This window comes from Chenopodium album, chromosome 23, assembly GCF_948465745.1.
Source record: "Chenopodium album chromosome 23, dcCheAlbu1.1, whole genome shotgun sequence".
Classification (NCBI taxonomy): Eukaryota; Viridiplantae; Streptophyta; class Magnoliopsida; order Caryophyllales; family Amaranthaceae; genus Chenopodium; species Chenopodium album.
Genome location: NC_137856.1, coordinates 39,734,972 through 39,758,434, shown reverse-complemented (window position 1 = coordinate 39,758,434; position 23,463 = coordinate 39,734,972). Strand labels below are relative to the sequence as shown.

The following is a 23,463-nucleotide window of genomic DNA, read 5'->3' as shown; positions in this document are numbered from 1 at the left end:
TAAACTAATCAAGTCAAAACCATTATGTGAATAGTAAAAAAAAAAAAGTCAAACTGTAACACTTAAAAAAACACGGAGGGAGTACAAAAATAACATACTAACTAAATGTTGGTTTATTTACAAATATAACACTAGATAATCGGTTTTTTTTTTAAAAAAAAAAAAATTAATTTTATTTTTTAATTTTTTATCACAAAGATAAATCGGGGTTTCCTTTTCGGGTGCCATGTCTAATCACCTCAATATCAATTATTTCAGGTGTAATAAGTTTAGTTAAGTTCAATTCAGCATAAATAAGTTTTGATAAGGGTTAATCAATTACAAATTACAACTTAGGACAATTAGGAGCAATTTCCATGAATAATGTGAGAAAAGAACAAAATTCCATAAATATGCTACATTTTAATAAAATTCCCGACATATTGTCCAGGTCATCAAGTGTAATTATAATTATTATTATTTTTTTTTCCAAATTTAAAACAAAATCGCTAATTGAATTAACGGTTTCATATAATGTAATGTACTGTAATATTGATTGGCTTGCTTGAATAATTGGTTGAAAAAATAAACCGCTAATTGATTTAGCGTTTCAAACTTTTATTTTATTTTTTTAAAAATATCAAGTTTACAAAAGATGACGTGGACAGAACCCCGGGAATTTTATTAAAATGTAGCGTATTTATGGAATTTTATTCTTTTCTTACATTATTTTTGGAAATCGCTCACTTAAATAAGTTTCAATAAATTTAAATGAATTCAGATAAAATAAGATAAGTTAAGACGAGTAAAAATCAGATGAATAGAATAAAGTTAGAGCTGCTCATTTGCGGGTTTGAGCCGGACATGGGCCGGGCCAAATCCTTCAATCTTGTCCAACGGGCTTAATATGCAAGTCCAAGCCCTTTTTAGCGGGCTTAATATGTTGTCCATACTCGCCCTCTTAAACGGGCCGGGCTTGCCCACAAGCTAACAGGCCTTATGACCTTTGTTATTTTCGGTGGATTTATTTCTTAAAAATTGCAACCTATAATTATTGACGGTTTTAAATCTTAAAATATAAAGAGTATACTATTTCGTTAGATTTAAGGGTATTTTTGTTTATGCTATGGGGAGAGATAAATGACAATAAAATATACTGTATAAAGACTCTTCACTCTTATAGATATCTAGTACCTACTACTTCGTATTATCGTATATAATTTGTACTTTATTTTCTACGTCGTATATATTTTATAAGAAAATATTATTTAATAATTTACAAAATGGGCCGGCCCGTAGTTACTGTTGTCCATGCCCGCCCATTTCTACAAACGGGCCGGGCTTAGCCCATCCATTAATATTTTTGTTTCTAATAAAGTTGTCCAAGTCCAAATTTTAACGAGTCAGACGGGCCGGGTCTAGCGGGTCGGTCTGTCCATGAACAGCTCTAAATAAAGCTTTAATTTTTTTGAAAACACCTTGGAAACACATAAAATGACCACAATGTATATTCAACGGCAAAAGCCAAACGGAGAAATGCCCTTTGCCCTCCTTGAATAAATTTTAAAAATTCTCAGTTTCAGACCACACCACATCAGGTCATCAGCACTATATAACCCAGAAAATTTCTCCCAAATTTGGTTGTAGTACTCTTTCAAACTTCATCTTCCTCAACGTGCTGCTAATTTTCTCAACTCTTTCCCAACTCAAACCAGTATGTAATTGTTCCTCTTCCTCTCTTCAATATTTTTTTACTGTTGCATTTCCATGTCCAATTCTTCAAGATTACCCAGAATTTTCCTCTAAAATTTTTTGTTTGTTTGTGTGTTTTTTTTTTTTTTTTTTTTTTAATTTTGTAGAGAAATTGCAATTTAATTCTAGCGCTGAAAGGATTAAAAATTGTGATATTGGTGTATGGCAAATGCATACCATCACATAGGAAGAAGAGTTGATTTAATTAACCCACACGACGTTGTGTGCTTTGTTCCTGTATATAATCCGCTTCCTCCTGCTTTCCTTGTTCGTATGGATGTTCATCTCTCCATTTCTTTGCATCAGGTATCTCCCCATTTATTCAATTTTTCTGGGTTTATCTTTAATTTTTCTGGGTTTCATGTTAATTATTTTCTGGGTTTAATGATATTCTGTTTTTGGATTTAATTTCATGTTCTTTTTGGGTTTAGTTCATGGTTAATGAAGGTCTGTTGCCGTCTCCTGAAGAGACACTCAAGAGAGAAACCATAGTTCAGAAGCTCAAAATGGTATTTCCTTTTTTTTTTACTTTTTTTTTTTCGCCTTTAATTATATGATTTAATTTTTTTTGAAAGAATTATATGATTTAATTTAATGAGTGGGGTTTTGTTTATAAGATTGCCTTAATTTAGAAAATCATGTTTTTGTGCTTCAAAAAAGAAAAAAGAAAATCATATTTTTGGGTGTGTTTATTAAGGCATTAATTGATAAATGCTTTATATATATATATATTACCTCCGTTACATATTAGTTGCAACTTCGGAATATTTTATCTCTCACAAATAATACCCAAAGTTGCAACTAATATGTAACGGAGGTAGTATATATATTCTTGATCGGGAACGTGTGCTTTTGTGTATAAAGTGTAAACACTGGTTGTTTTCAATGAAAGTTTTGATGCTACGATAGTATGACTGCATGAGAATGTCACCAAGGCATTAAATGAAAATAATGTATATTAAGGAGCAGTAAAGTCCCTTTTCCAATAGGTGAAAGTAGTACTACTGGCGCTGGTGATCCTATTTAAACTATTAATTTGCAATCTGCATCTTATATTCTTATATCCCTGGTTCCAATTTTGTTTTATCTCATGCCATTCTACCAAAGTAGGATTTGAAATCAAGAATATCCATGTGGATGTATAGTGTATGTTGCTCAAGGGCATCATTTAGTTGTATAGTCATCCACTCATTTTTCCTAAGGGTGGTGTTTTGTTCAGATAAGCTATTGATAGAGGCACTTATTTTTCTCCCTCTTGTGGCAGACCTCCCATTTAAGTGTTTGTTATTAGAACTACTGCTTTTTGTGGTGTATGAATCTAATTCTAACTGCTTTCAGCCTTTCAGTATCCTTTTTAATTGGCTCATGGTGATTATTTCCGTGTTGTAGATTGTACAGGAATGGATTATAAAAATTGCTCACCAGAGGAAGCCTCCTAAACAGAGAAGAAACTTAGGGGTCAACAATGCATCAGCTACAATATTAACTTATGGATCTTTTGGCCTTGGGGTAAGAATTCTGTTTCTCACTTGCAGTATGTGCATGGACGCATGTTCTTATGTTTCTTACACTCATAAACTCATTTTTTATATTAAGATTTTGGGCCTATTAATTACGGAGTATTGTTTTCTTTGATAAATTGTGATCAGATTGCGTTTTTAATGCTCTGAATCTGTTCTCCTAGTTTAAGGCCTTGTTAAGCAATAACTTCTTAATCAGCTTTTAGAATTTTGACCCATTAATTTATGGATCTTCTAACTATAAACAACAGTGTTTGATAAAATAGTGTTTTGGGGTAGTTTTGACTTTTGAGAGGTATGATTAATTGTTTGGAAAAACTAAACATGAAGTTCTGTTCTATTTTTTTTCCACCCTAATTTAGCAGTTTGCTGTACAGAACACTAAAGTCTTGGTAGATATTCTCTATTATAAGATTTAATAGCTCAACTACTACAACAGCTAATAGAGCCTTAGTCAGTTTTGTATGCATTGAGGTCTACATGCAAGCAAAGTATATATTTAATGGTCCTAACATGGTTAGTACTTGGTTAAAGCTCAACAGAGAGGCCTGCGTTTTTATATGGTTCTTAGAAGTTAGATCCATCTGCCTATGTTGATTTGAGTGGTTTCTGTCCTCCTTGCCCCTTTAGGGGGTTGGGAAGGGGATGTTCAAATTTTTAATGGTTTGACTATTTTGAATGTATGTTACATGGACTCGGGTAGTAGTGCCAGACTGCCAGTCCTTTTGGATATAAGTATGCATCAAGGAGTTGGCCATTTTATGAAAGCTTGATGATTATGGTCCATAATGAAGTGTTAAATATTCATATCACGTTGAAGTATCACGTACCAAAATGGTAATTGAGGTCTAATAAAGAGTTTAAGCACCATAATATGTGCAAGCTCGTAATATTATATAATCTTGAAATCTCCTGGAAAATTGAAACTAAAAATATCTGATGTCATATTCATAACAAGGTTAAATTTGCTTCTAATGGAGCTCCTTGCATCTTATGCTCTTTCATGTTGATATAATTTAGAATTGATGCTCCAATTGTTCAATATCATGGTTATGTTTCTGTTTAGGCGACGATTGATAACAAGCATGATTCAGAATTTCATCTGTAGTTTCTCTTATATGCTTTACCCAGGTTCATAGTTCAGAATCAGACATTGATGCTATATGTGTTGGTCCTCGGTTTGCTACTCTGGAAGTAAGTTTCTTTTTTCTATCAATCAATTTTATGGAATTGATGCGTGGCTTGGATGTTGTCTCATAGTTATCTTTGGCATCACAGGAGGATTTCTTTATTGTTTTATACAATATGCTTAAAAGCTCACCTTCAGTGTCTGAAATCTACTGTGTCAAGGATGCTAAGGTGCCATTAATGCGATTTAAATTTGAAGGGATCTCTGTTGATATGCCATATGCTCAACTTCCAGTCATGTCAATTCCTGAAGTGAGTAAATGTTCGCTGCTTAAAGATGGAAAGTTAGTATGAACAATATAGAGCTTATTCACAAGGATAAATGAGAATTAATCTTCATTCTGTTTATTTCTGTTATGTAATTTAATTTATTTCCATTACAAAGGATACATTTTCCCCTTTTACCCTACAAATAACGTATCCTAATAAAAAAATGTTTCTTTTCTTGATCTGCTGAAATCATGAATGCAGAGTGTGGACCTGCTGAATCCATTGTTCGTGACCAGTATTGATAAAACTAGTTTGAAAAGCTTATCCGGTGTTTGTGCTAATCAACACATCCTTCAGCTTGTTCCAAACTTGGAGGTAGTATGCTCTTACCTGTGTCCCTCTTTTTTATTCAGATATTATCTAGATAATTGTGTCAATCCTTCTGCTTCCAGAGCCATATATGTGATATTGTAGAGCCTTTCAAAAATGAAAAATTGCAGTTTCACAAAAATTGTTGTCCCAAAGTGTCATGTATGCAGCGTGTGTGTGGCTATTTATAAATGTGGTCAAAACATGTGTATACTTTTACTTTTGCTGATAGCGGGTTTATTTTCCATGTTAGGCTAATGTGGGTTTGTATATTCAGTCTTGTCTTTGAGTAAATGATTCTTTTTGGCTGATATTGTGCTTATTATGATTTTTTTTTTTTTTTTTTTTTTTTTTTTTTTTTTTTTTTTTTTCTGTTCTTGAAACTAGCCTGTTTCACTACTACCAGTTTCTGCTTTTGAAATCTGAAGTTTAGTCTTTTTTGATGAAAATATTTTGGTTGATGTCAATATCAACCTCTTATTGGAAGGTGAGCTAGTCTATTATTCCTATATTTCATGTCCTTACCATCAAACCGTGTCTCTTGCAACTTCTCGAGTTTTGTCTGCTGTCTATTGTACACAATGCAAGGTTGATAAAGGTTGATAAGAGAGATGATAAGTTCACCTCTTTGATTGTCACAAATCGTCTCACTTTCTTATTAATTCTTCTAGATACCTTCACTAAAAACCATTTGGCCAAGTCTTGCTTTAAGCAGCTTTACCTTTCTTCTTAGGTCTATCAGAGCTATCTACGTGTTGATGATTAATTGATTTTAACGGGGTTATAGGTGGTGCTGCATTTTGGTGAACTTTGTCTAATATGTTACCTTCTTTGCATTAATCATCTCCCAACATTATTGTCAAACAAAGGATCAAATTGTTCCCAAAGTTCGAATGAGTCATTATTCATTACTCGCTGTCTTAAGACCATCTCCATTCTCCAATGGTGTAATTCATAGGGAGTTTTTTTAGGGGAGAGTATTTTTTTGTAAAAAAAACCAATAAGTATCTAAACTTTGATTCTCATAAAGAAAATTGCTAAGTTTAGATACTCAATTTTGAGTCTCAATTGACAAATTTGTGGTCCCCTTATCAATTAATTCATAACTATTTTTTTTATTTATTTAATTTTTAGTCACTATAATCTCCTACCAAAAATAATAAAGAATTGGAAATGGTGGGCCATAATAATAGTATGCTTAAGAGAGTCTCACCATTGTAATACTATATATTACAGGAGTTGCTACTTGCTAATTTAAGAAGATGGTTAAAATTTTAAAAACAACTCATTTTGGCCATTGGGTGTTAAAAACAACTCATTTTGTATTTCAATACTCGAAATTTAGTCTCACCATTGGAGATAGCTAATTGGTGTCATTTTTCTGGCATGCCACCCGTGACACAAAGTAGCTCAGTAAGAATTAATTAATAGGGGTGTCTATTCGGTTTTCGGTTTGGATTTAGGCCAAATCCAATCCGATTCGAAATAAAATTCGGTTTTTGATTTTTAAATCCAATCCGAATTATTCATGAATCCAATCCGAATTAAAATTCGGTTATTTGGATCCGATCCGAAAATTCGAACTAAAATACATTGTAAATTTTTAGGGAATTAAGTGATAATAAAAATAAAAATGCAATTATAAAAAGCCTAGTCTTAAATTCATAGTTTTTATGATTAATACAAATATTAAAAACATAATTTATATTAATGTAATTATCAACAAAAATTTTACATGATTTATATATTATATCCTTATTTGTAAAAGCATGGTTTCACATTTCGGTTAATTCGGTTTTTTGGATCCGAACAAGGTCAATCCGATCCGATCCGAATTTTCAAAAAATTTCAATCCGATCCAATCCGATTTAAAGTTTAAATCTGATCCGAATTAATAATTCGGTTTGGATTGGATTTCGGTTTTTATCCGAATAATAGACACCCCTATCAATTAATCAAGCATTGTTTATTAGTTTACTACATTCCCTTCTACCGGGAATATTGTTATCCATACTATAGTAGGATATCTGGAGAAAATTTTACCAAATCCATGTTACAAAGAAGTATTTTTTTAAGAGGTTTGATCTAACATGAATTATCCATAATATCCATTTGGTGATTATAGCGGATCTGAGTCATTTGATACTGGTGCCTGAGGCTAATGAAGAGTAGTCATGTGTAATATATATATGTTTATTGTTTCTTATATATGACTACTCTGTATATCTACAGCATTCAGTTATTAGTTTCTTATATTTGTGTTTCATATGTTACAGAATTTTCAGTCATTGCTGCGGTGCATCAAGTTTTGGGCCAAACAACGTGGTGATTATGGTAATGTAAGTCATCTTTGCTTGAACTTCGTCAGCTAGAGATTAACAGTTTGCTTTCGGAGCTATGTGCTCCTTGACTGCTTTAAGCTTTAAAATGCATTAATCTGGTGTTAGTTCTTGTATAATTACATTTATCATGTGACTTCTGGATCTCTTGAAACCCAACAACATTCTGTTCTTTCTTCCTGCTTAAGAAGAATGTCACATTAAGAGGGACTGAAAAATCTATGTTTGAATTGCTTAAAGCACACCTCTAAGATTAAATCCCCATTTTTTCATAATCTCGCTCTTCTCGAATCTGGAGTAGTTGTAATTCGTGACCATCAACTATAGTCACCAGGACGAAAAAATGAGGCAGCAACTTGTGCTCTGGTTATTAGCATACATTTGTTAAATTGACGAAAGTATAGTATGTTTACATGAAGACATAATTAATGCAATCCTGCAGCACAAATTATAGAAGGCCTCGTGCATATATTTCCATTTTCTATCCGTGCAAAATGCAAAATTTTATAACTGTTCCTTCGTGCCAGGCTTACTACAACCATTCATATGTCAAACTTAGAATAATTTCATGCAGAAGGTTTGGGATTTTATATTGTGGACCGTGTCAACTTACTGGATCATAACCTGCTATAATAATTCCATTAACACCTTGCAAAGATATGGCAGACAAATAGAGTAGCCCAATGTATGGATTTGAGTCGGACAAAACAATACCATAATCAACAAATCCAGCAACTAGACTTAGCATAAATGTAGTGACTGGAGCCATTCTAAAAAGGGAGAAATTAGCACTACTGTGTGAAATAGGTTCTTTTAGAATCAATTTTGAACCATTTGCTAATGGCTGTAACAACCCGAATGATTTCACTATATCAGGACCCTCTTGACATTGAACAAAAGCCATTACTTCACATTCAGCTAGCACTAAAAAGGCCCCTTTTCTTTACTCACACACCATGATCTGTTGTCTGGATTTTGGCCATCAGCCAATGTCAATTGCCCCACCAACTAGCTATGATGTTTCTAAACTCTTGCCTTTTCATTTAATGCAATAGCACATGTCACATTGTCAGGAATGTCGTAATAATTTATCCTTTATGGGCTGTTGGCCATTCTTAATCTGTAATTAAGTGTAAAGTAATTATGCAATTCTTCCCGTTGGACTGTGGTGGCATGTTTTGTTAGTACACAAAAAGAAACCTGTATTGTTGCACTTTATATTATCTGTAGTAGCTACACCAATTTCCAGTGAGGTTTCTGCCTCAGTATCGATTTAAGCAGATAATACATGCAATTTTACGTCTTTTGTTGTTTGTGAGGCAATTATTTAGCAATATCTGCTGGTTGCGTGTTCTGATTCACTATGATTCGTTGTGGCATCGTGCAAATTTAGTGCTAATATTGGTATTCAAAATGGATGGGATGCTCAGTGGGTTACAAGCTTACAACACTGAAATATGCTTGCTCGTGGAAGCTTACCTCTCAGTTGTATTTAGAAGCTTATCTCTCAGTTGTATTTAGTCTTCTCTTTCTTTGTCACTGCATTAGGTCATGGAGGATGTTTGGAGAGTAAAACAACTGCTTTGTTTCCATTCTCATCGATATTATTGTTTTTCTACACCAATTGGCACTCTTTGTATCGCTTTTCTTAATGACAGGGTTATAAATGAGTGATTTTCTAGGTTCTGGTTCCCCAATGATTTGAGGTGAAGGTTTTAGGAGCTGGGTGGGTGATTTTCCATGTACCTGCTTTTCCCAGATTGTTTTATAAGTATATTGAGGCCAGGTTATCTTAAGGCTAATACTATCAACTTGGCATCACTCCATGTAACGTCATAATGGTAACAGTGATAGGTGATTAACTTGTTGAGTTTTGTATGCAATAAGAAATAAAGGCAGATGAAGTTTGGAAGAATTGGAATTAAGAAATTTGCCTTTCTGTTGTTTTAAGTGTGCATCTCTCAGCATCCATGTTTTACGTTCTTGTCACACGTTATCCCATTGGCCACTTCTTTCAGGGTAGTCTCCATGTAACTGGATATTTGACAAGTATGTGTTTGTTTTCAGCTGTTTGGATTCCTTGGAGGGATACATTGGGCTATATTATCAGCTTTTGTTTGTCAAATGAGTCCAGATGCTTGCTTAAGTGCCCTTGTGATGAACTTCTTCAACACATTTGCCAATTGGCCCTGGCCTACACCTGTTGTTTTGCATGATGGAATGATACATGTTGTGCAAGATGTGACCGAGAAAGTAAATTGGATGCCAATTTGTCTGCCTTGTAGCCCTAATCAATGGTGCCAATCTAACGTCACACGGAGCACGTTTAACCGAATTAAGAAAGAATTTTTAAGAGGGCATGAGATCACCAAGGTTAGCATACTTGATTTTTGTATTAATAAAACCTTTTTGACCAATTTTATAATTCATCAGTGATACCAGACTGTGATTTTATGAATGGCTTGGTTGTTTTTTCATTTTTTTAAATAACTATCATAACCTATAATATGAGCAAAGGTACTGTTATTTGACATTTGAATTCTAGTAGATTGCAGACAATAATGGCTCAAGAAATTTTGTTTACTATTTTTACATTTGGAAAAGATACTCTGTTTTTTAACCTGTCTTTTTCAATTTTATAGCTTTCACGGACTTATTTCTTCTTACACATTTTATCTTTAAATTTACAGGAGATCCTGCGGCCGAATTTTGACTGGGATTGTTTATTTGAACCTTATAGTATGATGTACTGTCATTTGTATCCCCAATTTCTCAAAATTTACCTCTTATCTCGTACGAAAGATGAATTGGGAGAATGGGCTGGATGGGTGAAATCACGTTTTCCCTCTCTCATTTTGAAGGTAAGTGAGTTTATATGTCACGCAATTAGCTCATTGGCCCAATTCCTCTTTTTTCGTTTTTTATTTTCCAGAAAAGAAAAATACATCATGTTTAGGGGAGTCTTCTCCCAAGACTGAACCCTACCTTATCAAGAGTCTAGAACCTGAATGTTTTTTGATGAGCAATTCTACATCTTTTATCTTGCTCTGCCTCATGTTATTTTCCCTCCTTTTATGGGTGGAAGTCTATCCTCATCCGTGTAAAGAGCACTAACTTTAACTGTGAGATGATGAATCTTTTGTCTTAGGCCATTTCTCATTTATGTGTCTCTCTGTGTAGTTGTTGCATCCGTCTCTTGCCATTTTGTTTGAATATAGTCGCTGGCATTCTTCTCTAGCCTTTTTCGTTCCTTCTGCATTTGTTAAAATGCTATATGAGTATATTTTGGGTGAACAGGTAAAGAATGGTTAAGAAAATTAAAGATGATGAGAGAACCTTTTGACACCAAACCATTTCTTTTCCTTGTAGCCATAATCCTATGGTTGTTAGTTTGTGCGTGTGACTTGTGTCTTTATTTGCTTTCCGTCTCCTTGAGCTCCTTACACTTTGTAAGCCTTTTCTTGTGGTAAAGTTGCTCACGCTTTGTATGCCTAGTCTAGTAAAGAAAAGGGCTTCGGTAAGCATGCTGTCCCCCTTCCACTCATATGAGCAAACAATACTCACACGAGTAGTCACACACAACACACCAATGCCCATTGTTGTCTGGAAATTCTCATGTTTGGTTTTCCCTGCAGTTGGAGGACATCCACGTTTCCTGTGACCCCAACCCCACAGAATATGTTGACTCTGGAGCAAGTGTAGTTTTCTACTGGGGCCTTAATATTGATCAATGTACTGATGTCAATGTAGCTTTGCTTGAGAAGGAATTCAGGAACTGTCTCAGTAACAGCTACCGAGGAAAGCCAGGGAAGATGTTACTGAGTATTGTGCCAGCTTCAGAACTGACCAACATCGAACTGGTTCCTACCAGGAAAATGAAGAAATTGAAAGCGTTCTGCCGAATTCCTGAATATGATCAGTATAGAATGCCTGTGTACTCGAACCCGCCAAACAAGTTTGTTGGTTATGTTGCCAGTGAAGGTGGTCATGCTGGCGTATTAATTTAGGCTTGCACTAATTTCCTTTTCATGAAATGAAATGGAAAATAGAAAAACCGAAAGCCCCTATTTTTGGTAGATTCCTCTGCTAATCATCAGCTCTAGGTAGCGTTATTAAACAATAGATGTTTGTACATAAAGAAGGTAAAAGTTGCTCTGAAATGTATAGATTTAAGTGGCGATCTACATCTGTACAGGAAAAAACGAGTACATTAAATTCTTTGAAGATCAACTAACAGTAGAGGAAGAATTGAAGTACACTGCTGATTTTTTTAGCCATAAAGCTGCTTAGTTTTCCAGTGGAAATTTTTTCAATTGCTAGATGTACTGTTTCTTATTTTCCAAATCTTATAGATTGAACTTCACTAAAATACCTGTTGTATTTTACATCTTATACAGGTTCTTTTGAGGAATGTACTAGACTAATTGAAGTGTACGTTGTGTTTAGCAGTTATTTTGAGTCATAGAGTAGAAATTTGGCAACCAGTATATCTCTGCTTGTTACCTTTTTTTTTTTTTTTTTTTTTTTTTTTTTTTTTTGTGATCCAAAAGCATAAGTTGTTTTAAAACAAAATGTAATGCTTATTACTAATGCTACCACGGTTTTTCACCCAATACCTTTGCATTTCTAAGATTGTGTCTGTGAAATTCCTACAGAATGCTGATTTACTACAGTACGCGCTCATGAAATTTAAGAAGATACACCATAAATAAAATCTACATACCAAAATAAAAATCCTGCCAAGTTTATATTCTTTACAGAAACACATACTAAAGAAAACATATTGTGTGTAGTATGATGCTCGACTTTCTGGTACAGTACTTCTGGATCCTAGGACTGAGTCTGTCTGAATACTTTGATTCCACACTGACACTAACAATCTGTCGAAACGAAAGCTGATGCTAAGTTAATTAGTTTCATGCTGCTGTAAATCATGTTTCAGTGTTTTATCAGTTGTGTTAGATTTGTGTACCTTTTGAAAAATTAATAACGCCTCCGCCTTGGATTGAGAAGGGTGTTTCTTGCTTCTCGTAGCTCGCTTATGGCTGCACTTATTTCCATTCGATCATGTGGCAATTGATTAGAGCATGCCACTCCAATCTTTATCATAACTATGATGCATTTATCTTGTTTTTGAAGCATTTCTTGGCTTCTTAATCCTCTGCTACTGTCCGGTTGTTCGATTTCATGCTCAGTAACTGCAACGTCAACAATCTGCAACACTTGGTGAGGCAATGCTAATGCTGCCTTTGCATACATATGGAGGTTGAATTCTTCCTTAAACATATCGTCGGTAGGTCTCTTTCCTGTCATAAGCTCCAGCAACAAGATTCCATAACTGTAGAGGTCAGCTGCAATGGATACTTCGCCTCCCAAGCCATACTCTTAACATATATAGAATTTCAATTCAATCAAAATTTCATATGTAGTCAAAAAAATGCAGGAGAATACTTTGAAGAATATTGCAAGATTAAATATACACCATGCTTACATACATGTTATTTGTTGGAGAAATTTATTCAGTACTAGTCTAGCTTAGAGAATTGAAGTGCAAGAATGAATTCCTTGATAAAAGACTTATAGATATACTTTATCATGGTACTAAAAATTAAATGGGGCTAAGAGGTTGTTAGGAGTATAATCAATCAGTTGGTCATGTGCTTTAAATAAAGGTAATACCGTAATAGTCCAACTTTCACCATGAAACCTTCCTTAGTGTGTTGCAACTATTGTGACATTTTCATTTTTGCAACTATAAGAAACGGATGAAGTATAAACATTAAAGTTATACCTGGAGCAACATAGCCGACAGTTCCTCTGACTCCTGTGGAACTGCTTTGATTAGGATGTAAGGGTTGAGCAAGAATCTTTGCTAACCCAAAATCCGATACATGTGCGACCATGTCATGATCAAGAAGGACATTGCTAGGTTTGAGATCACAATGTACAATCGAGATTCCACATTCATGGTGGAGATAGTTGAGTGCATTAGCCACATCAATCGCTATATCCACCCTTTGGAGAAGGGTCAAGTTTCCGTTTTCGTGTAACCATCTATCGAGACTTCCATTAGGCATGAACTCATAGACGAGAGCTTTGAATTCATTTCTTTGGAAATCAATAGTTGAGCAAGCTGTTATTATCCTTACCAAATTACGATGTCGAATGTTCCTCAATGCTTCACACTCAGTGATGAAACTCTTTAACCCACCTCGTTGTTGCAAGTTGACTACTTTTACCACAACAATCTCTTGGTCGAGGATTCCTTTAAACACAGATCCATGTGTACCAGAACCAAGTAGATTTATTGGAGAAAATCCATCAGTTGCTTTGAGTAGCATATCATAAGATACTTTCAAGAATGAATCCTTCTCTTGTGCATTTTCTGAGTTTGATTTTCTTTTCCTATATCGACCTGTCAAGTACAATGAACATATGCAGGTTGCCATGGCTAGTACCCCAACAAGTGCACAAACTATTGGAATTATCGTCGTTCTTCTTCTTCTTCTTCTTCTTCTTCTGTTCCTATCTTTCTCCTCACACCTTGGTAGATGAAGCTCATGAATCCCACCACAAAGCCCATTGTTTCCAACAAGAGATATTGCACTTTCATTTGCAAAAACCCCTTTAGTTGGAACGCTTCCCTTAAAATTATTGTAAGATAAATTAAGGTTGTATATTAAGGGAAATGAAGAAAGATATTCTGGAATCGGACCTGAGAGGTTATTATGAGAAAGATCAACATTCAAAAGATTTTTCAAGTAGTGAAATGACGGAGGAATTTGACCTTGGAATAAATTATGATCCATGTACACTTGTTCAAGAACTGGTAAGCTGTTAAAGACATTTGGAAGTTCTCCAGAAAAATAATTATTAGACACACTGAAAATTTCCAAATTTTTTTGGTTGCTAATCTCCATAGGTAAGGACCCTTCTAAACAATTTTTAGCAAAACTCAATTGAATAAAATATGTTTTTTCAAAGAGCTCTTTGGGCAAGGATCCATTGAATTTATTTGAGGTTAAATCCAAATATAACAAGTATGTGCAATTACTAAGGTTGGGATGTATATTTCCATGCAAGTTATTATTATAAAGACCAAGTTTTCTTAGATGTGATAAATTTCCAAATGAATTGGGAATTTCACCTACTAGTTTGTTGGAGTAAAGGTCTAGACATTCCAACTTTTGAAGGCTCCCAAAATCATCAGGGATGGAACCTGTGAGTTTGTTATTTTCCATCATAATGGCCTTAAGATTAATGAGCTTACCAATACCTATAGGAATTTCTCCATTTATAAGGTTTTTTCCAATCCCAAGCCAAGTTAAATGGTTGGAAAGGTTGGCTACAACTTTTGGTAATGCTCCTGTAAAGCTATTTTGTTGCAAGTCTATGACTTTTAATTTGGTACAATTAACAAGTGTACTAATAAAATTGATGTCACCTACAAAATTATTAGAAGCAAGGTTTAAGAATTTTAGGTCATGGAGGCGTCCTAAATGAATTGGCATGTTTCCTGTTAAGTTGTTATTATTGTAGAGATAAAGTATTTCAAGTCTGAACAAACGACCTATCTCAGGGGGGATTGAGCCTAACATGTCATTATCATTAAGAGCAATCATTCTCAGGAAGCTTAGGTTCCCAATGAAAGGAGATATGGTTCCAGACAAACCTCTTGCTTCGAGGTCTAGCATAATGACCCTATCATGTTTGTGGCCACAAGTGACACCCTCCCAAAAACAGTGGTGAATAGAGTGATTCCATGAGCTCAAAACACCATTATTAGGACTACGATCAATAAGTTTACTCTTGATGGCCAACAATGCCATATAATCCGTTTCATTACCGACGGCATCAACATAAGCATTAGCTACTCTAAGATGTTGTGTTGCTAATAATAGTAATACAGCAAGCAACAGGGAAATAGTTGGGGGTTGTATAAAAGAAAGAGGGTGGTATGGCTTCATTTTGTGTGTTTTCTTTTGCAATATTTGCAAGTGAAATCAAGTTTTCATTCCAATTCTATATATACACACTGAGTATTTAGTTTTTATATTTTAAAAGGTTGATTTTTCAAGTATAGCTTGTAATAATTGTCAAAGTCTTCCACTCATCATTTTTTATTATAATAATTTTATGTAACCTGGACATTTATAACAAATTTACCACATGGAAACTTTTTCATACTACTGTATACCTTTATTACTTGTAATTTAGTATCGGCCTATGATTTTTATATTATATTTTCAAAGTAACTTTTATATACTGTTAGAAAGTTTTTTTTTATCAAAAGAAAGAAAATATTGGACTTGTTTCAACTTTCAAATAAAAGAAAGAAAATGACTGATGCACCGTGCATCACGGGTGTAATTTTTTTTTTAAAAGCATGTAACACGGTGCACTTGATCATTGCGTTACATATCTATACTATTATACTAATATATTATTAGGCGTTTATAAAAACGTTATGCGTCATGTAGATTCCTCCAAATTATACCATGTCACTTCACAAACACTTGATGATGCCATGTCACTTCATGAACACATTTATGATACCACATCACCTATTAACATCTAATCATACATGCCACACCGTACCATCACTTCATATAAAAAATTTGAAGTTAAGAAGTTTGGAACCCCAAACAACTTATAACAAAACTGACTACTCAACCATCTAAGCTAATTATCAAACATGTTACAAATATGTAAAAGAAATATACATAACTATAAACCACATAGTTTTTGTTTTTGTTTTTTTTTTTTTTTTTTTTTTTTTTAAAAAAAAACACACACACACATTCATTCCCCAAAAAAAAAAATGGCAGGCATAATTAATGATTTAAGGCGGGTATTGAAATTACCTTGACAGTTTGACTCTTTATTCCCTATTATTTTATTTTATTTTTTTAAAAAAAGACCTTTACTCTTTTTTTTCATTATTGTAAAATTGAAGTGTCAGAGCTATCTTATACGGAGTAAATTATAAAATTGATTCAACAATAGTAGAACCAATTAATTATACTCCCACCGTTTTAAATACTTGTTTCACTTTTCATTTTCGGCCGTTTTAAAATACTTGCTCCATTTCCTTATTTGGAAAACCTTTACTATATTTAGGGCCTGTTCATATTTACTGAACTGAACTAAACTAAACTAAATTGATTGGAGCTGAGCTGAACTGAACTGAACTGATTAGTTTTGAACTGAATTGAACTGAAATTGTGGGAGTTTCGGGGCCCGGTGGCGAAAACTCTTGAAACCCTAAGGGATACATCTCGGGGTCATATAATGCCATTTGAAATTATATATGATCATTGTATATTGTCATAAACGTCCGTGGTAGGCTTGAGTTTACGAAATAAGTGCAAGTTGCAAAAGAGTAAAATGATCGTTTAAGGGCATATTGGATGGTTCCACCGACCCAATTGGACTACCGGATGGTATTAGGGACCATGGTAACATCTCGGAAATATTTATTTTCGGGCGAAAAAAAGGTCATAAAATTACAAAATTAAAGGCTATATAATCCATGTTTTTTGAGGAAATATTTAGGTTTCGGGGCCTGATGGCAAAAACCCTTAAGACTCTAAAAGATACATCTCGGGGTCATATAATGTCGTATGAAACTATATATGATAATTTTATATTGTCATAAACGTCCGTGGTAGGCTTGAGTTTATTAAATCACTACAAGTTGCGAACGGGTAAAATGACCGCTCAAGAGCATATTGGATGGTTCCACCCACCTGATTGGACTCTCGGAGAGTATTAGGGACCATGGTGAAAATCTCGGCAAATTTTATTTCTGGGCGAAAATAGGTTTTAAAATTACAAAATGGAAGGCTACAATCCGCGCTTTTTGAGGAAAGTTTGAGGTTTCGGGGCCCAGTGGTGAAAACTCTTGACACCCTAAGGGATACATCCCGGGGTCATATAAAGTTCATTTGAAACTATATATGATCATTGTATATAGTCTTAAACGTCCGTGGTAGACTTGAGTTTATGAAATCGATCACTGTAAGTTGCGAACAGGTAAATTGACCGTTTAAGGGCTTATTGGATGGTTCCACCCACCGAATTGGACTCCCGGAGGGTATTAGGGACCATGGTAAACATCTTGGAAATTTTTATTTCCGGGCGGAAAAAAGGTCATAAAATTACAAAATTGAAGGCTATAATCCACGATTTTTGAGGAAATTTTGAGGTTTCGGGGCCCGGTGGCGAAAAGTGTTGAGACCCTAGGGACATATCTCGGGTTCATATAATGCCATTTGAAATCACATATGATCATTATATGTTGTCATAAACGTCCGTGGTAGGCTTGAGTATATGAAATCGGTGCAAGTTGCGAACGGGTAAATTGACTGTTTAAGGGCATATTGGATGGTTGAACCCACCCAAATAGAGTCCCGGGGTGTATTAGGGTCCATGGTGAGCATCTCGGAAATTTTTATTTCCGGGTCTAAATAAGTGAAAAACTGTCCAAAATTGAAGGCTACAATACACGATTTCGGTCAATTTTTGACATTTTTTTGAAAAATTAACTAGATGTGTTGGGTGGCTCCTGGGGTCATATAAGGAGGTTTGAAACCATAAGACACCGATAAAGATGTCCATAAAGTACCAAGAATGAGTTTTGATTCTACTTTGAAATTCATAAAATATAGTGTTGTCATGTAAGTGTAATAATGTGATGTGACTTGATTATAATAACGTTATATAAGTATATTGAAGTGATGTCATATAAATATAATGACGTCATGAAAGTATATATATGAAGTGATGTAATTTGGTTATAATGATGTCTTGTGAAAATAATTTTTTAATGACGTGATGTTATAATATGACATGACTTGACAATAATGATGTCATAAAAGTATAATATGATACATAAGTGATGTAATATAGGTAAAATAGTGATGTGATATGATCAAGGGCGGGGGGGGGGGGGGGATGGTGGAGGTCCGACCCCCCGTGGCCCAACTGCTAGCTCTCTATTTTAACAAAGCTGGCCCCCTTAGTATTAGTATAAATATTAAACTCTTACATAATTATTACCTTATATGTCACAACCCAGTGGTAGAGTAACTATAATTGCATTATGGGCTTGAGTGCAGGGTTCGATTCTTGGAATACAAGCATTAATATATATATATATATATATTAAAGATTTGGTGACGAAAGTGTGCAAGAAAACAAGCTACTTTGATCTATATATGCATGACAATTTTATTCACAGACTCGAGAAAATGGACAAGCGATACAAAAGGCCTGGCCAAGATAGTTATTGAGAAAGATCTAAACGAGGAATCTCGTCTACGAACTTATTGTCGATGTGAGGCAGCTATGCGTGTGCTATAGAGGAAAGAAAGCCCGTGACACGGGTAACGGCCTGTAAGAGAGAAACTAGTTTTTGAGCCCGGGCGATGCCCTGGATTATTACATGAAACTAATTGATCATTAATATACATTGTAATTTATGATTTAATTTTCTTTAAATGAATATGTGTTTTTTAAAAAATAATTAAACCATGTGGTTTATACTGCTATATATATTTATTTTTCATATTTATAACATGTTTGATAATTAGCTTAGATGGCTAAATAGTCAATTTTGTTGTAAGTGGTTCAGGGTTCGAATCCTCTTATCTACATATTTTTTTTATATTTAGTGATGATGTGTCATGTTGTGATCGATGTTGGATAGGTGACGTGGCGTCATCAAGTGCTTGTGAGTTGACGTGGCGTCATGAATTGTTAGTGAAGTGACGTGGCGTAAATTGGAAGAGCCTACGTGGCGCATGGACGTTTTTATAAACGCCTTTTAATATATTAGTATAGATGTGGCAAATGTTCGGAGGAGTACAAGGCGATTGTGCTCACTCTTATGCCTAGTGCAGATGAAGCTCTTAATTCTGGTAGCCTTGGTGATGCAATACAAGCTCTTAAGTCAATAGCAAATTATGCTAAGGCTTGCGATGATGAATTCTCTAAAGAACCATTTTCTAATATGAGTGTGCACGACATATCCCTGCTTGCATCAAACATTATTGGGATCATAACTTAGTACAGAGTGTGTTTTCTTTTTCAGCGACTATTCTAAACAGTCGCTAAATTCCTAATGTTTTCCTTATTGTGAACGCAATCCAATAAACGTTCAAGTCTATTGGTCGCTTTAACAGTTTGGATCATTTGTGTAACTAATAAAAAAAGAACTTTGTTCTAAACTTCGAACTAGTTTTATACTATATTCAATTCCTCATTTATAAACTTCAAAACTAACCTTAACACATATCGATCGGTTAATCAATTATCTTCTGAATCCACGTGGACCACGCCACTGTTAATAGCCAATAATAGGTACGTAGTCGTACCACACACCGCAGGTCCCTCTACTCTTGCTAGTCTATCTACCAATTGAACGTTCCTATAAACTAGAGGTGATCATTTGCGGGCTTGGACGGGTAGCGAGCCGGGCCTATCCTTATTTTTTGTCCAACGGGCTTTATGTAGCAAACCCGAACCCTTTTATGCGGGCTTATACTTTGTCCATACCCGCTTGTTAAACGGGTCGGGCTTGCTCGCGGGCTAACGGGCCTTAATTTTTGTTTTATTTTTTATAACACTAACTAATCTTTTTATTATTTACTTGTGCTAAAATTATTTTGGTATAGTTGTCTTATAATTTTTTGTTCACAAATGGTAATAGAAATTAAAAAAAAAGGTTGAAATTATGACATATGTTATAAATATATGTAAGATAAAACTTATTTAATAAGTGTTTATGATAAAATATAAAATTGAAATGAATAATTGTAACTAATAAAAGCTTATAGTTCAATATACTCTCTTTGTATTTATTTTCAAAATTACACAAAGTATGTCATAACTAACTAACTAAATAAAATTATTAAAATAAGAATGTTATTATTATTATTATTATTATTTATTAATAAACGGGTCGGGCGGGCTAGCCTGCGATACATATTTCTTGTCCATACCCGCCCATTTATGTTAACGGGCCGGGCCTAATCCGCCCAAATATCCAAATTTTTTTCAAAAAGGTTGTCCAAGCCCGTCCTTTTTGTGGGCCGGGTTGGGCGGGACGGCCCGCTGGGCCGGGTTGGGCGGGCTTAGCGGGCCGTCCCGCCCATGAACAGCTCTACTATAAACACATGTTATACGTTGCGTGTACACACCCGTGAATTTGGAGCCTGCCTTTGAGATGATTGAACTTACATAACATACATCACGAATTCACGACTGTACGAGGTGTATTTGACAGCTTCAATGACAAGGAAGCGAGTCCGGAATTGAAGTATGTACGGGTTATCGATAAGTTTACATTGAATAGTATGAAGAACGATTATTTGGTTTATTTCAATGTCTAAGTAAGGAGCGATAATGTTCCTAAGATTGGGCTTGTAGTGTTGTGCACTTGTGCTGCAAATAAACACACCCACATCGAATAATAATAATCACATTATCGTATTTAATATAGACATTGTAGTGTTGCTTTACTGCTTACCCTATGAGATGTCTCACCATCTTCAACAGATGGTAAGCCAAATCAAATTTCGTACTTAATGAGACAAATATCTCTAAGGAAGGTGAGCTCCCATCTGACAAGGATGGGTAATTTTTTTATTATTATTATACAAAAGGAAACATATTAACTACTCAGACTTTTGAGAAAGGAAGCATATCAACTAGAATTTTTTGTAAAAGGAAGCATATCATCTAGAATTATTTTTAAAAGGAAGCATATCAAGTATTAACTACAACTTTTTTAAAAAGGAAAGCGTGTCAACTATAATCAATAATTAAATCTCAAACCACTAATAATACTCCTCGAGCAACTCCAATAATGGTTGTAGTTAAGGACTTGTTTGTAATTTTATATAAATAGTGCTTAGCTTAGCTACTAATTTGACCATTAGAGCTAGAATATACAATTAGCTTGGCCAAAAACAAATTACCTTTGTCAATATAATTTGCTAGAAAAAAACTTGCCTACAAGAAAACGCGTGCTAAAAGTAAATTAGTAATTAAGATGAAAACAATAAATTAATAATTTAAATAGTAAGCTCGTAGCTAGCCGTTGAAATTCAATCTATATAAAGAGATAATTAGCTTAAAACATTATGTGGCATGACAAGCTAATTTGACAATTAACTTGTCACTGGAGTTGCTCTTATAACCCCCTCTCTTCCCCAGTCCCCCTCCCTCCAAAAAACCCTCTTTCTCTTTTCTCACTCTCTCTCATACAGTCGTAGACACCCTTCCCCTGTTCTTGCTCATCTTTGATCTTTATCTCAAACTTGGTAAGTTTTCTATATTGCTCTTTTCTTTTTTTTTTTTTTTTTTTTTGGGGGTGAGAAAGTGGGCCAAGCCCAATATTGCTCTAATTTTCTTTAATAACATTAGATACATGTTTAAATATGTAGAATTTTTTAAATTAACAAAATTATTATTGCATGTCAAACAAAAAATATTAGGATAAAAAATATTTGTTTGTGATTTATGCATTATGTACTTTTTTAAAATAAATTTGCATTTGCATAATTAGATATGTTATTAATGTTTAATGGTTAATAAAATGCATTGACAAGCGGGAGAAAATGAAACATTTTATATAGAGTATAAAAGAAAAACTAGCTAATTAAGTCATGTGTATGCACGGTTTTACCATTTTTTTTTATAAAGATTTACAACAAAGCCCCTATATATGATGTTATTTGTCTTGTTATTAAATTGCAGGCACAATTTTATTTTAAGCCACAAGCAAACATATGGAAGGAAGCTGTCAAGCCTTAATAATACTTGGTGTTGTTGCGCATCTTATAGTTGTAGCAAATGGTCAAAATGGCACCTTAATATTGTTAATAAACCATACATGCAAGCAAACAAATAACTATGATCTTTGTGTTGCAACATTAAACTCAGATCCTAAGACGGGTAATGCAAAAGATATGAGAGACCTAGCCAGCATCATGGTGTCCCATGTTGATGATGAGGCAAGCAAAACCCGAGATCACATCTCCGGTCTCCTAAAGGATCGAACAATAGATAAACCAACGAGGAAACTCCTCAAAGCTTGCTTCGATAAGTATAACATAATCATAATAAATTGGCTTAAAGAAGTACGAGAAGGTTTATCCTATAGAGACTATGGCTTTGCTCGAGATTCCATGGCCACGGTACCAACAAATGTGGAGTTGTGTGACAGGAGCTTTGAGGCACCAATCAAGTCTCCCATATCTGCTTATAGCAAAGCAATGGATGACCTTTCCAATGTTGCTTATGCTATTGTGTTTTACATATATACGCACCCCCCTCCCCCTCTAAATTAATAGTGTTTACAATGTTATAATCCAATTTAATAATTTGATATATCAAAACTATTGTCCAAAACATTTAAATCTCAAATTGCACACAATTACATAACCCACATCCATACTAAAATAAATTATTGGTAGTGTAAGATCGAAAAAGCTACATTTACACTCAATGTACAAAATGATTTTACACACTACAAATTGAATTTACACAACTTAGCAGGTCCCACGAAAAATAAAAATTAAAAATAGACCATCCTTGATGGATGGCACATCGATAAAGACAAAGCTAAGTTAAGCTACCTAAGTGGGCAATATTTCTTTCCAAGTATTCTTAATTAAAGTAAGATAAATTATTGTATAATTTCAATATGGGAAGGAGTAAGCAATTCCTTTCAATCATGTTCAATTCATTCACCATCAATCATGGAACTTGTTCCTTTCGAAATTGTTTCTGTTGAAAAACAGCACATAAAAAGTAATATTAATTGTGTTTCATCTAACATAGAGCTGAAGAACAAATTAAAGTGTTGTATATATGATGCTAAGGAAGTCAATTCTCCCTGACTGCCGTTTCTTATCTGAATTCCAGCTTGACAAAAAATCTGCAACTGCAAAAATGGTCCACCCTTACCGGATGGCTAAATACACCATCAGAGCTGAGGGCATATTAAATCAACTCAATTTGAATTAAGGCTATACCCATCTATAGTAGATAGGTACTCCATTAGTTTAGAACAGCGTATTTAAATTTGATTATTTTAC

At 34.3% G+C, this 23,463-nt stretch overlaps 2 protein-coding genes across 2 annotated transcripts; one reads left to right on the top strand and one right to left on the bottom strand.

Moving 5' to 3' along the window:
* Positions 1-1,490: 1,490 nt before the first annotated feature.
* Positions 1,491-11,676, top strand: LOC145608845 (nuclear poly(A) polymerase 3-like). Its single transcript, XM_081664436.1, has 11 exons — positions 1,491-1,693; positions 1,839-2,037; positions 2,163-2,240; positions 3,121-3,240; positions 4,383-4,445; positions 4,530-4,691; positions 4,911-5,024; positions 7,295-7,357; positions 9,425-9,730; positions 10,048-10,218; positions 10,993-11,676. The coding sequence occupies exons 2-11, from the start codon at positions 1,894-1,896 to the stop codon at positions 11,362-11,364; spliced, it is 1,593 nt and encodes a 530-aa protein (XP_081520562.1). The 5' UTR covers positions 1,491-1,693; positions 1,839-1,893; the 3' UTR covers positions 11,365-11,676.
* A 664-nt stretch (positions 11,677-12,340) lies between these two features.
* On the bottom strand, positions 12,341-15,324 carry LOC145607630 (uncharacterized). The gene is made up of 2 exons (XM_081663221.1): positions 13,149-15,324; positions 12,341-12,741 (listed from the first exon to the last, which is right to left on the bottom strand). Exons 1-2 carry the CDS (start codon positions 15,322-15,324, stop codon positions 12,341-12,343), a joined length of 2,577 nt encoding a protein of 858 aa, XP_081519347.1.
* Between the last annotated feature and the right edge of the window lie 8,139 nt (positions 15,325-23,463).

Coding starts and splice junctions, on each gene's coding strand:
- LOC145607630 (XM_081663221.1), bottom strand. CDS start 15,324: ATGAAGCCATACCACCCTCTTTCTTTTATACAACCCCCAACTATTTCC. Junction 12,742..13,148: donor TGTCGGCTATGTTGCTCCAG/GTATAACTTTAA, acceptor ATATATGTTAAG/AGTATGGCTTGGGAGGCGAA.
- LOC145608845 (XM_081664436.1), top strand. CDS start 1,894: ATGGCAAATGCATACCATCACATAGGAAGAAGAGTTGATTTAATTAAC. Junction 2,241..3,120: donor TAGTTCAGAAGCTCAAAATG/GTATTTCCTTTT, acceptor TCCGTGTTGTAG/ATTGTACAGGAATGGATTAT. Junction 7,358..9,424: donor AACGTGGTGATTATGGTAAT/GTAAGTCATCTT, acceptor GTTTGTTTTCAG/CTGTTTGGATTCCTTGGAGG.